Source organism: Pieris napi, chromosome 12 (genome assembly GCF_905475465.1).
Source record: "Pieris napi chromosome 12, ilPieNapi1.2, whole genome shotgun sequence".
Classification (NCBI taxonomy): domain Eukaryota; kingdom Metazoa; phylum Arthropoda; class Insecta; order Lepidoptera; family Pieridae; genus Pieris; species Pieris napi.
In genome coordinates, this window is record NC_062245.1 from 6,540,738 (window position 1) to 6,554,146 (window position 13,409).

General features: G+C 33.4%; 1 protein-coding gene across 1 annotated transcript in view; it reads right to left on the reverse strand.

The window, feature by feature from the left end:
- The window catches only part of LOC125054374 (huntingtin), a 39,660-nt gene that overhangs the window by 23,078 nt on the left and 3,173 nt on the right, over nt 1-13,409 (reverse strand). The window contains exons 8-20 of the mRNA XM_047656225.1: nt 11,478-11,623; nt 10,911-11,045; nt 9,657-9,763; nt 8,652-8,776; nt 7,602-8,254; nt 6,898-7,079; nt 6,056-6,175; nt 4,868-5,123; nt 4,142-4,313; nt 3,085-3,327; nt 2,456-2,631; nt 828-1,349; nt 38-198 (exon numbers count right to left, since the gene is read on the reverse strand). Coding sequence (XP_047512181.1) covers nt 38-198; nt 828-1,349; nt 2,456-2,631; nt 3,085-3,327; nt 4,142-4,313; nt 4,868-5,123; nt 6,056-6,175; nt 6,898-7,079; nt 7,602-8,254; nt 8,652-8,776; nt 9,657-9,763; nt 10,911-11,045; nt 11,478-11,623 — 2,998 coding nt within the window. The remainder of the gene's footprint in view (nt 1-37; nt 199-827; nt 1,350-2,455; nt 2,632-3,084; nt 3,328-4,141; nt 4,314-4,867; nt 5,124-6,055; nt 6,176-6,897; nt 7,080-7,601; nt 8,255-8,651; nt 8,777-9,656; nt 9,764-10,910; nt 11,046-11,477; nt 11,624-13,409) is intronic.

Sequence of the window (13,409 nt, forward strand, 5' to 3'; positions counted from 1 at the left end):
GATTCAATTGTATTAAAGGTATAACTGAAATACTTACGGTATCTCATGATGCTCAAGCAGTTCCAGCTGCTTCATGAGAAAGCCAATGAAAAGCTGGTCGGTATCCAACATGCAGTAGTTGACTCGCAAAGCCAGAAGCCTTCCAAGGAGACACAGCACTGAGCTCCATACACCAGTCGCGCTGGCTACTGTGTACGTCTATGGACCAATAAAACAAATTATAAGGAAATAATATAATAAGTAATCATAAAATTATTCAAACTTATAAGGTTCCTGAAGAAAATGTTCTATTAGATTAATTATGAGTTCGATAATATTATATATGTTTATGAAATATCTTATTTTGTTAGTATTTTAAGTTAGCATTAAATTTTTCAACCTCATAGTACATAGTGAAGTCAAAATCTTTCTTTCCGATTTTAAACAAATACAAATAACAGATTCTAAGACCACTACTAATTGTGATTAGTTATAACGTAGATAATATATTCTATTTCATCATGTAAATGGATGGAAAAATGTATGACACCATCATTCAAATTCATATCTCACACCAGTCCCATAGCAAGCTTGAAACTAAGCTCGACCCGCCTCTAATTAATGTCAGCCCATTCTAAACATTAAATATATTTCCAAGCCCTTTCAAATAAAAAGAGTGGCGGAGAGTTTACTGCCCGTTCTTCTCTTCCGTTCTACGCCCTTGATTTGAGAACTGGCAGTAAATGTAAAATTAGAAGCATTTAATATATATTTATTTTTTGACGTTCATAAGTGTACATTGTGTTACCTATATGAATAAATGATTTTGACTTTGACTTCAGACTCACCTTAAGCGCCTGTATAACAACCGGCTCGAACAAGCGAATATATCTCTCCAACTCCTTCTTATTATTTCCCCATTTCCTTTCCATCCTGTTTTTATTGAAATTCTCCAGCGCAATCAACAATTCTCTCTCTCTAATAATTCTCGGATTTTTCTCCAAAAACTTCTGACTTGCATTGGAACAGACGCTATTACGTCTAGACTCGGACTCAAAACTCATATTATTTATCAGCATCACATCGTCAAAGAAACTGGATTTTTCTTTCTTCTCCTCTTTATTGGCAATACTCACGAAATCAGCGTACTGGTTGATAATATTCGTCCCGAAAAGGCATTTCAGCAGTTGAGTCACGCAGTATATTGTATTTTCCGGGCATAGGGGCATGATAACTTTTAGGTAGAAGAGTAATTCTTCGGTAATAGGACCGATTTCGACTTCAGTTGATAATTCTAGTTGTATTGCTAGAGAGCTTAATGTAGTTGAAAGAAAATCGTAGAATATACTGCCTTTTGGGTCGAGGTTTATCTGAAACAGATAATGTAATAATAAGTAATGATCACTAAATGGCGGTTATTTAACCGATTGTATATACTGGCAAAGACAATTAGTGTATATAGAAAAACACTGCTAAGGAAAAGCCGTAACTCTCATGGAATTAACACGTTTTGACTATAGATTACAGAAGTTGTATCAAAATTCAGAATAAAAAATATTTAACTAATAATTTGTTTGTTTAAAAATAAAAATTTTAAACAAAAAATTTAACGCCTCGACTATGGTTACACCCGCTCTCCCCTTCTCACTGCCCTATGATGCATGAATTTGTCTATAAATCAGAGGGAAGGACATCACCATCTAGTAGTAAGTAGCATGTGATATTGATTATTACTAAACACTACGCTGATTTTTATTAATGCTATCTAGCGTAACATTTGGATTCGAAATGTAATATTTACAAAATCTTAATTACAGTTAATATAATAAAACTTGAGTTTTACCAAAACTTCGCAATAATAAACTTTTCCCTAACTTAAATGATATCAAGGATTTCTTCTTATCAATGGCGCCATCACACTTTAGCCACCATTTTCAGAATATTTCTTTTTATTACATTTCCAGTCTATTACTTTAAAGGTATTTTCCTGAGCATTTATTATTGATCCCTTCTTGGGGACTCCCAAGGGAGCTTGGAAAGTAAAAAATGCTGCTACAATATTTTTTATAGACATTCAAAAGCATAAGAAATAGTCCGATATAGTTCTCTCAATATCCGGAGCGCTCATTCGTGGCCGTAGAGGACTGTAATATTAACGGCTGATCGCGTGGCTGGATGCGGACAAGGCTACGCTGTTACCGTGTCCTGCCCCGGGCGATTGCTGGTGGCGCCGTGAGATTTTAGTGGGTATGCACAACAGCGAGTCCCACATAACCCTTCCCCACCAGGCCAACCATGCCGCGGGAGGGTATGCGTAACGCATTTCCCCACGAAAAAAAAAAAAATCCGGAGCGCTGACCTCGGATTCCCTTGAAGCATAAACTTATTAATGAGATATCGCTATTAGAAGTTACAGAGTAAGGCCCCTGAAGTGTTTCCCTTATTTTATATTTATAGAATCAAAGTTAGCGGTTACCTTATGATTAGAATAAGTTGCTCTCAAATTATCGTAGTGCTTCATATAAACGGGTTCAGTATAGAAATGTCCGACGAAGTTGGCTTTCAAACTGTTTGGAGGCACGTGCGGTTTCTTCTTAAGACCTTTGTCGTCAACTGTATCAGAACTTAAACTGCTTTTTCGTGGAGTTACTTCTAAAAAACTTTTTCAATTAAAAAAATACACTTTTGGGAAGGTTCACGACACTTTACGATACGGGACGGGGATTGAATTACGCGTTATTGTTAATATTATTTTCGACTACACGACCACAAAATAGTAACTTTTACGTATAAAGAGTCATTAGGTGGTCACGAAACGTTTTACTATACTTTTGTACACTACTGTACTTGGGTACAGAAAAACGTTACGGCGCGTTACATGGGGGGGGGGGTCAATAATCGCCAAAAATATTAAATAACGTTTTATTTTTCTCAAAGGTCTAATCTTACGCCTAAACGGCTGGACCGATTTTGATGAAATTATTTATGGCCAAGTGGATTCGATAATAGCTAGATTTACAATAAGTTAGACATTTTTGTATTAAAGTCGTGTGTACAGGACAACGTCTGTTGGGTCCGCTATTATAATGTAAATTTAGTTTTTACCTTGTGTCTTCCGCCGTACTGGGCTTCCAGGCAAAGCAATTCCACTCTTATTAATATGGACATTAGGGTTGACCTCCTCAATCAAATGAACGAGGACGTTCAGCATTTTTAGCGTCACTTGGAGGAATTTCTCAGAAAGGCTTGCAACTCTATCATTGTCCAAGTGTTGCCACTTCTCTTTAACTTCTTGTGTTTCGAATATGTCGCGATTGGACTTGTCCCGCATTAAATCGTGAATTTCAGCTACAAAAATTTAATTTTTTTAAATTTCCAAAGGAATTATACGCAGCACAAAACATTTATAATATATATAGTCTTAGAAAACAATCCCCACCCAGCAAACCGGACCGAGTGAAAGGTTATGAAAAAGGAGTGGAACACCGGATTGGGGGTATTCTGCCTTTGGCTCTCGGACGTGACGGACGTTTCAGTTGTGTTAAGTTGTTGTTCTATTTAGTTGTGTGAATTATTATTTTTAGTCGATTATAATTTTATTGTTGTAAGTAATTAGTTAAATAAAATTGTTTTGTAAGTAATAAAGCTTCCTAGGTTGAGTGTTTTGTTTTTTGAAGTTATACTTCTTTAGGCGCGTTATGAAAAATTTATGAGAGTGAAATTTTACGATGCGCGCGCACCGTGACACAAAATTAACAGAATGAAGTTGCTCACGGAAGATGCTACGGCATTGGACATAATTTAAAAACAACATTCGAATAATAATAGAATTTATGTTACACTTAATGTAAGAGAATAATAATAAATATTTATTTATTTAATTTTTCAAATGTTAACTGAACTTTATTGACTATAATGACTCCTTTTCCAGTCTTTGATTATTTAATTGTAATTAATTATTTGCATGCAATCAAAAACTATTTTTAATAATGCCAAAGAAGTATAACTTCTTACGCGCGTACATAAGTACACGCACCCTTTTTTTAATATTTACCGCTTCTGATCACTAAGAATAGTATATGTTCGTACCTACTAATACGCAAAGATTTCAATTATGACTTAAGGAAAATATGTTTTCGTTAAATCGGATTTTATATATTACCTGGGTATACAAGCCGGCATATATCAAGACATGTAGTATGGAGGGGCACAGTACCAGGGCAGCATTCAATTCTCGCGAGACAGTAGGCCAATATACCCAGACCGCGGTATGCGCTATGTTGCCATGGTGACCACCGTTGACATATCTCACGTAAGGTGGAAAGTAGGCCTTGCTGAAAATATTAAAACTTTATTTACGATAAATTCATAGGGATATTGCAATATACGTACGTACAGGGCGTACCTAGACTACGGGACATCAAAGGAATGTAACCTTAAATATCGTAGATAGGATATTTTGCTATAAAACAAAGTCTTCTTTCAGCAAAATATCCTATCTACGATATTTAAGGTACATTCCTTTGATGCCCATAGTCTTGGGACGCCCTGTATAATTGATCTGTGGTATATACAGCTCTATATAGTCGGTGGTGGGCTGATCAATTGTATTGTACAAGCGCCTATCGGGTACTTAATACTTAAATCAATATTTTTAAATAGTTAATTACTAGTAAAAAATGAATATGTTGTTCACTGTAATTGTCATGTATAGAATATGTAGATTGTAACTTATATTGGAGAAAATGTAATGATGTGATGTACTTTAATAAATAATAAATAAATTACAACTAAAACTAAATTACAGCAAAAACTATATCAGTTTTTTTTTATACACGTGCAAATATAATTTATGATTTGCCAACTTTATAGTTTAATTGGCCCTCACCGTATAGTTCTTACAATTAGAAGCCATCAGTCTACCCATAATATCCGCTAACATCACTATCAACCTGTCCTCATCTTGCAATATATCTCCACTCTTCATCTGTTCGGGTAGGTCCTGATAGAAATACATCTCTCTCACTCGCTCTAACGAAAGGCGTCTATCATGAGAGCAAAACAGTTTACTCATCTGTCGAGATGTTTCCGTTAGCATTGTGACAGGGGTGGTACGAGGTTTCGGGTGGATTATTGGTGTGATGCTAGAATAAAATTAATTTAAATAAAGTAACTTTCCTGAAAGTAGGGATGTGAAAAAATAATCGATTATTTTTATAATTGAAAATCAATCATAGTCGATTTTTCACCTGCCACCTCCCGACATTATGTCTGGTCTTTTATAACCCGGACCTCAAACTATAAGGGATATTCGATATACATCGATGTTTACAATGCGATACATTGAATCCGATGCTTTGAAGATGTATTGATATACTCGATGCATTGATGTTTTTTTGTAAAACATCGTAAGGATGATACAACCAGTTAATTTTACAAAAACTCAAGTTTGAATGGAACACTATAATTTAAAAGTAAAATAAATTTATTCAGCAGCACAAGATTACTTACAATAAAAAAGAGATCAAAAATACTGCAATGTGCTACTGAAAAGGCATACACTCAACACTTATCAAATTTCACCTAAAATCTATCAAAACGAGATTAAGTTTATTTCGATTTTGATTATTCTTAAACATTTATTTGTGTTTATAATTTTTTATTAAAAAAACCAGGAAAATAAAATATTTAGGGTATTTATTTTGAAATTAATACAAAATTTAGGAAAAAATCGAATAATAAATAATCGATTTTTCTAAAAAAATAATCGATTAATAAAAAATCGATTTTTTATGCAGAATATCACATCCCTACCTGAAAGCTATTGACAAAGTAATTTACGGCCCTTTCGGTCGCAATTTATAAAAGTATGTTTGTTTGATGACGATATTTTTTAAGACTAATAAATCGAAACGTTCGTTAGTTACAATAGCAAAGAAACAATCAATGAAATATATGCATAAATATTTATATTAAATAACGTAACCATTTATATGTAAGTACCAAAAGAACGAGTCCAATTTTGTGTTTATATTCCCACTACTTTAATTCTCAATTAATTTAATCTTTGACCTACTTGGCAATCGCTTTAGCTGCAGCATTTCTCACTTTCTGGTCCTGATCTGCCAGCAGACGGAAGAGTGAGTTAAGTATCGCCTCACTATGACTCTTGTATGCAGGGCACAGCATGAACAATCTGAAAAAGTAATGCTAAATTAATTGTGTCGGTTATAATAACTTATTATTGAATTACCTATGTCCGGATTCCATATCAAACTCAAAATATCTTTATTCATGTAGGTAAACAAGTACACTTATGAATTATCAGAAAGAAGTTAAATTAATTGTAAATTTATATTTACATTTTTAATCGCCAAGTTTTGCCATACAAAATTTGTCGCTAAGTTTTGTAATTAATAAACTTATAAACCCAAAAATCACACGGCAGTGATAAGACAATAACATTCAATATATGAGGAATGAGTTTGCACTATAAACTCTTATTGGCTGTCAAATCTATTTCTATAGAAAACACATAGCAATACCGACTAGTATATTGGTGGTTCGCTTGATTTAATCTCAAATCCAAAGTTTTTAAGATAAATATTGCGTAATAAATGGAGTTCCTTTCGGATATACCTCTCCTATTACCTATTAGAAAACACCTTCTATTATATAGAATAAGTGATGTATCAAAATCTCTTGAATCTAACTGCTAATGCTGATATTTTGATGAAGGTGTAAAACTATACTTCAATGAATAAATGATTTTTGACTTTTGACCTATCCTTCCAGCAAAATCGTAATACAATTTTTGACAGTTGGAAATACTACAGCCTGAATTTTAATTCTTAGATTAAATTTTGTTTAATAAATTAAGTTTAATTGAAAAAAATATAAAAAGGTTTCTTCACCTACCTCTGATACGGTAATTTTTCATAAAACTGCACAAGATTAAGTCGACAAAGCCAATAAGAATTATCTGCTACTGTGCCTATTTCTGCCAGAGCTGTTCCAAGCGAGTGACACAGCGAAGGTGCCAAAGTGGTTAGGGTTGATAATGTTGCTGACACAACTGAGTGCATTTCATCATGCAAACCCTGAAATAGAGATAATACAAGATATTTTTAAGTTAGTAACATAAAATTTGTATTACATTATTGATTTTAGTAGTGTGGAATTTGTGGTGGATAGGCGCTAATAAAACAACGCCAATGAATATATTCAACCAGCGCCTATAGGAAGAGACATCATCATCTAAATCGAAAAATGACTTTTTTCTTTGATATAAACGAATAAAAGCTTTCAAACAGTACGATAACTGCTTAATGTAGTTACTGGATTGTAGGTTGATGCGTAAAAATAAGAACAAATAAATATAGGATATACAGGCAAACCCGTTTACGACGACATCGTTTAGAACAACAAACCGGTTATATTGACCAAAATCAAAGGTCTCCGTTGAATTCTATTGTATTAGGTACTTAAGAAGAACGTCATAGGATATTACGATTGTCGGTTATTACGACCAAATATGAGTAATCCCTTCGATGTCGTTATAACAGATTTTGACTGTATATACTTGATGTCGTAAATATCTTGCTGTAATACTCTTCACTTACTTTTAATATAAGATCGACTAGTTTCTCAACCGCGAGGACATCAGCAATATCTTTAGGTAGTGCAGTATAACTCCGCCAGTTAGTATAATCACCCTGCGCTACATGCAGAGCTGCTACCAAATAACTCCCCACACAATTGCGCACTAAGCCTCGAACTTGAGGATCATTGTGGTCACTTAACAAAAGCACATCACTCATATGCTGATACTCTATCTCCTCACTCTTACTCTCAGACTCTTCTACTCTCTCTTTTCTAGTTTCTTCTTTGACTTCTGCGTCACCAAAATGGTCGAATTTCATATCCAAATCTATGCTTGAAGATAGGACCCCACTACTGGTCATGGGGTAACCGGTTGACTGTTCGTCTGTAGTTGACGTAAAGTTACTGGTAGTCATATTTGTGTCAGCACTAAAGCCGCTGGCAACTAACTTGCTGTCTAGAATATTACTTGCTACGTCTTTGGAGCTTTTCAGTTCACTTTCAAGGGATTTTTCTAATGATTTAACGTCTTTCTTTGAAGTTAGGATACTATCAGAGCTTTTTAATAAGTCCTGGCTGATGGATTCTGTAATTGAATCTTGATAGCAGACATTTCGTTCGAGAATAAATTCGTTTATGTTATCCTGATTTGAATCGGTGCCTTCGGATGATCCTAGAATATTTTTTAAAATTAACAATAAGCGTATGATAATAAGTTAATAACACTGGCCTACAACCATTTTGGTGACGGGGATTTTAGACCTGATTATAAGCATGTCATGGTGAAATCAAAAATGTAATCAGTTTTTTTCTATCAGCTCTAGTTTCCGAGATACATAAAAATCATTTTTTACAATAATTATATATTTTTATGGCATTAAACATCAAGAAATTGTCTTTTGAGCGATTTTCTCAAATTAAATTGACAATATATACAAAAGGAGCTGCACCAAAAAAAAATTTTTTTTGTAGGCCTGTGTAATTATTAAAATACGCTTTTATTTATTTTTCTTTAAAATTGCATTATTCATTCAATTGTTTTATTAATTTCATTAAAAATTAAAAGATACCTGAGCAGTTCAATAGCTTCAGATCAGCATCCTTGTCCAGATAGTGTGTCAGTAAATGTGGTGCCAATCGCAAAAGCGCACTCAAACATGACAAAGCGGAAGACTTAACAGATACACGAACTGACCTGAAATTATTCAAGTTATCATTCAATTCATTATTTTACACACAAGATTATTAAAGTGCAATAGAAACAGAAAACATATGGTGGGAAAAAATCTACTTTTTTGCTAGTGAATACATCGTGGTATTTATAGAATTTTATTCTAATATCCTTAATTTTTTATCTTCCTTCTTCTATCTCTTTTTTTGATTTCTGCGTCAGTTCTTTTTAATACTATCTTACTAGAATGGCTTTTAGATGTAGAAAGATTAAATGCAACTGTTAGTTAAAGCTACTTAAGACTGTGTTGATGGTGTAGAGCTCATTGAATTGTGAATAATAATAAAACTTATAACACAAAACAAAACAAAAATGCATCCAATAAATAAATACAATAGATGCAGATGGGCGGGGCGGGGCGGTCTTACTGCTGCTAAAGGCATTTTCTTCCAAACATAAATAATATAAACATTTATAAAAAAATACAACACCGAACTTAAAACTACACTAAAACTACTCAATATAAAAATACATATAGGTAATGATATCAAAGGTTTCAATTGACAACATTGTACCAATATACAATGTTGTCAATTGCTTCTTGAATGTAAAATGAGTATGCGAGGTGAGCACCCCAGACAGAGCATTCCACAATGGAATGGCAGTGACGGTGATTGAGATCGCCAACAGTAGTCAGTAATATATTCTTAATCTTTTAGTCGATACCAACTCCGGGGAAATAAATACAGATAATGCAACTTTTCACCTTTGACCACGCACGCTGTAAAGCACGCGAAACGTCGGATAAATTTAAAATTATGTTAAATAGTTGTAAATTTATAATAATACATAACTTTAATCCGGTTAAAAAGTTTTTTCTTTAATTGCGACATCGCTCACTTACCTATCAGACACAAGTTCCCCTCTAGATCCAGCCAACAAGAATCGCGAAGCAATAAGCCGCGCGCAATATAACACCCTCGGATCCTCACTCGGTCGGCCTATGTTAATCTGTTGACACGCCATATTTTTTTTAAATCACTAAGCCCGTAGAGGATTAGGTTAATAGAACCTATCTCCTATACCTAACTCTATAACTACTTATCTATATTTAAATACTAGCTGACCTGGCTAACTTCGTTCCGCCCTACAACCTTATATTATCGTTGTTACTTTAATTTAACTTATTTTAGGATTTCATTAATGTTAAGTATTACATTAATACAACTCTTTTGCAAATACAGAAATGTTTTATTGCTTGCCATTGCGAAAGAAGAATGGCAGTTTTACACATTAGGCATCTTCTCTCTAGCGTCAATATGGCGATACTGCATGTTAAGCACTTTCTGATATCCAACATCTTTTGATCAGGATCAAAGCATGGTTATGCATCTCCTCATTCACCTCAAGATCGGAATTTCTTGAACTGACACGAATTCGACGTAAAATGATGCATAGTTTTGTCAACAGATGGCACCATATGGTTTTTGCATTCGTAAAATTAATTAAATTATTTATTGTTATTCGATAACTTATCCGATATTTTATTGCTTATTCTGCTATTCGGGACGAAAACAAATCCAACAAATCAAAAACCATGGCAATCGGTCCAGCCGTTCTCGAGTTATAAGTGTTGTAACAAACACGACTTTCTTTTATATATATAGATTTAATTTAATAAATAAATATTTATAAATTTGTATACTATTTTCAAGATTATTGTTTCCTTCACTTTTTTCTTGTCTATATATCTTTTGGCTATATATATATCTCGTATAACCAACTTCTTCACTAAGAAACAACACTATAAGCTATCTTTAGCCTATTATATCAATTGGAGTGTACGTGCAAGCACCCACTTTAAATATGTAAAGTATTTTCTAAGGTATCTCTTAGCAGTAGTAGTTAGTTTAGTTGGCCATAGCCAACACGCTCAAGATTATCAGTTCTTAATCATTTTTTCTGTTTAATTTAATTTCTAATATAAGTTGATTAAAAATAATTGAACCGATTTTGATTAAACTGAAACTGTTCCCAAAGATGGAATACCTATGATTTAAAAAAAGATTATTTCGAAATTACTTTTAGTTTACAAAAATTTACAAAATTTAACACAAATATTTATCTCATTTATTTCATTTTTAAGCGGAAATAATACCTTGTTGAAATTTTCTCTACTAGCAACATCGTCATCATCAGTATCTTCGCATCGTTGGAATCGTTCGAACAAGGCACGGGATAGCTGCTCCACATCCACCTCACTCTCTATCTCACTCTCTGGACTTTCTGGAGTCTAAAACAGAAAATAATTTTACTATTCCGTTGAAACACCACTATAAAATAGAGCATAAAAATCTTAAAGTAAAGCAAAATAATAAATTTATCATTATTATTATGGTTAAAATATTATAATCTATATAATACGTAAATACAGTCAAAATCTGTTATAACGACATCGAAGGGAATACTCATATTTGGTCGTAAAAACCGATAGCGATGACGTTATTATTAAGAACCTAATACAATATAATTCAGCCGGGACCTTTGATTTTTATCAATATAACCGGTATGTTGTTCTACACGATGTCGTCGTAAACGGTTTTGATTTGAATTTCTTCTGAAAATTTAAACTGATTCCACTTATTATGACATATAGTTCACTCATGGACGCCGCTTAAAAATCAGGTTTCATAAAATCGAAATAATAAGAGGATTAATAATTTACCTGTATGTTAAGGTCGTCTATACTCGATGTAGGTGTACCGATTCGCAGAACACTTCCTAACTGTAAAGCTCCACTCAGTGCAAATTCCGTTTCTCGAGACTCCAATGGTAGTTGTGTTACATTAAAGGATATTGCACTTGTGTAACCTAAAATATTTGACTATTGTTAGCTTATAATATTTATTTAATTAAATTTTAAACATTTTTATGAAACATATTATGACGACTCATTGGTCTAGTGGTTAGTACCCCTGACTGCGAATCCATGGGTCCCGTTTTCGATCCCCGGCTGAGACGAACATCGATGTGATGAGCATTTGGTGTTGTGCTTAGGTCTTGGGTATTTAAATATGTATTTATATGTCTATCTATCTATAATATGTATGTATATCCGTTGCCTAGTACCCATAAAACAAGCTTCACCAGCTTAGCATGGGACTCGGTCAATTGGTGTGAATGTGAATTGTCTTTAAAAAAAATATATATATATATATTCTTTTGCTACAAGTGCGCATGTGCAATAATTACTCATTTGACTCGTTCGGTTATTTACGAATTGACTCGAATATCTGCCCGAAGTGGGAAGTCGGAGTGGGGAATAGATGATAAAGTTATACAGTTTACGTAAAATCAGTATGTGAATTATGGTGAATCAAGTCATCATTGGAGTGTTTAATTTCCTACCCTAAGAACTAGATCAACTAGCCCTTACACTATTTTACCAGGCGTTATGAATCTTATAAACACAAGCGAAATTCTTTTGTCGCTTGATTATCAAAACACGTGACGACGCATTGAAGTATTTGCATATACTTTAAGATTTATTTAGCAACGACAATTTATACAAAAGAAAACATCTAATTCAGAATACCAATAAAGCTAATTTGATTAATCCTTTGGTATGGGAGCGTTCAAGTTTTACGCAACGAATTAGGAGGAATTGTCTTGTAAAACGTTACGATACGTTACAGTAGCGGCGGGAGTGGGATTTGAACTACGCATTGTTTTAAATAATATTAAAGGAAAGGTATTTTGCGACTTTCCAGAATTTACGCCACATGATTGTGATTTTTAGTTAAAAATGGTCATCTGGTGGTCACGTAACGTGGGAGGGGGAGGGTCAAACATATACAAAAATTGCATTAGGGGTCGTTCAAGTATTACGTAACTCTATAGGGGGAGGGGGAAGGTCTTTGATGTTCTTATTTGGTGATTAATTTAACACGTCAACAACGTCAACAGTAATTATTTACTTTTTTACACGTATTACCCACACATTGTCTATGTTTGAAAATGAAATGCATTTTCGAGGATTCCTATAAAAAATTAATGCGTTTATGTACTATTATTGAAGTTATACTTCTTTAGGCGCGTTATGAAAAATTTATGAGAGTGAAATTTTACAATGCGCACGCACCTGTGACACAAAATTAGGAGTGTGATTATAGCGTGCGCGAGCGAGATAGGAATAAGACAATCTACAAGTAAAAAGAAATAGAATATGCGTGAAGTTCGTATGCCAAGAATTTTGAATGACCATAATGACATTTGTCATTTACCTTTTAAACAAATAAAGGAGTTTTAATTATTTTTTCAAAGAAATTTAGCAATGCTTTTTGAATTATAACCAGAAGTGATTTAAATTGAATATTTAAACCAATACTAATTAATATTTGTGAAAAAACTGTGCCCATCAACCTTCCTAAGTGCTTCAATACAATTGAGGTTAACTATCCGTATGTATTATTAGTAATGTTTTGATTAAAAAAATGACCACATTGTTTAATCAAAACATGTAATTTTTCTGATTTAATCTAGCAAATATAAGGACAAGAGACAAAAAACAATTGATTAATCAGCCAACAAAGCCAAACTATTTTTAATAATGCCAAAGAAGTATAACTTCTTACGCGCGTACATAAGTACACGCACC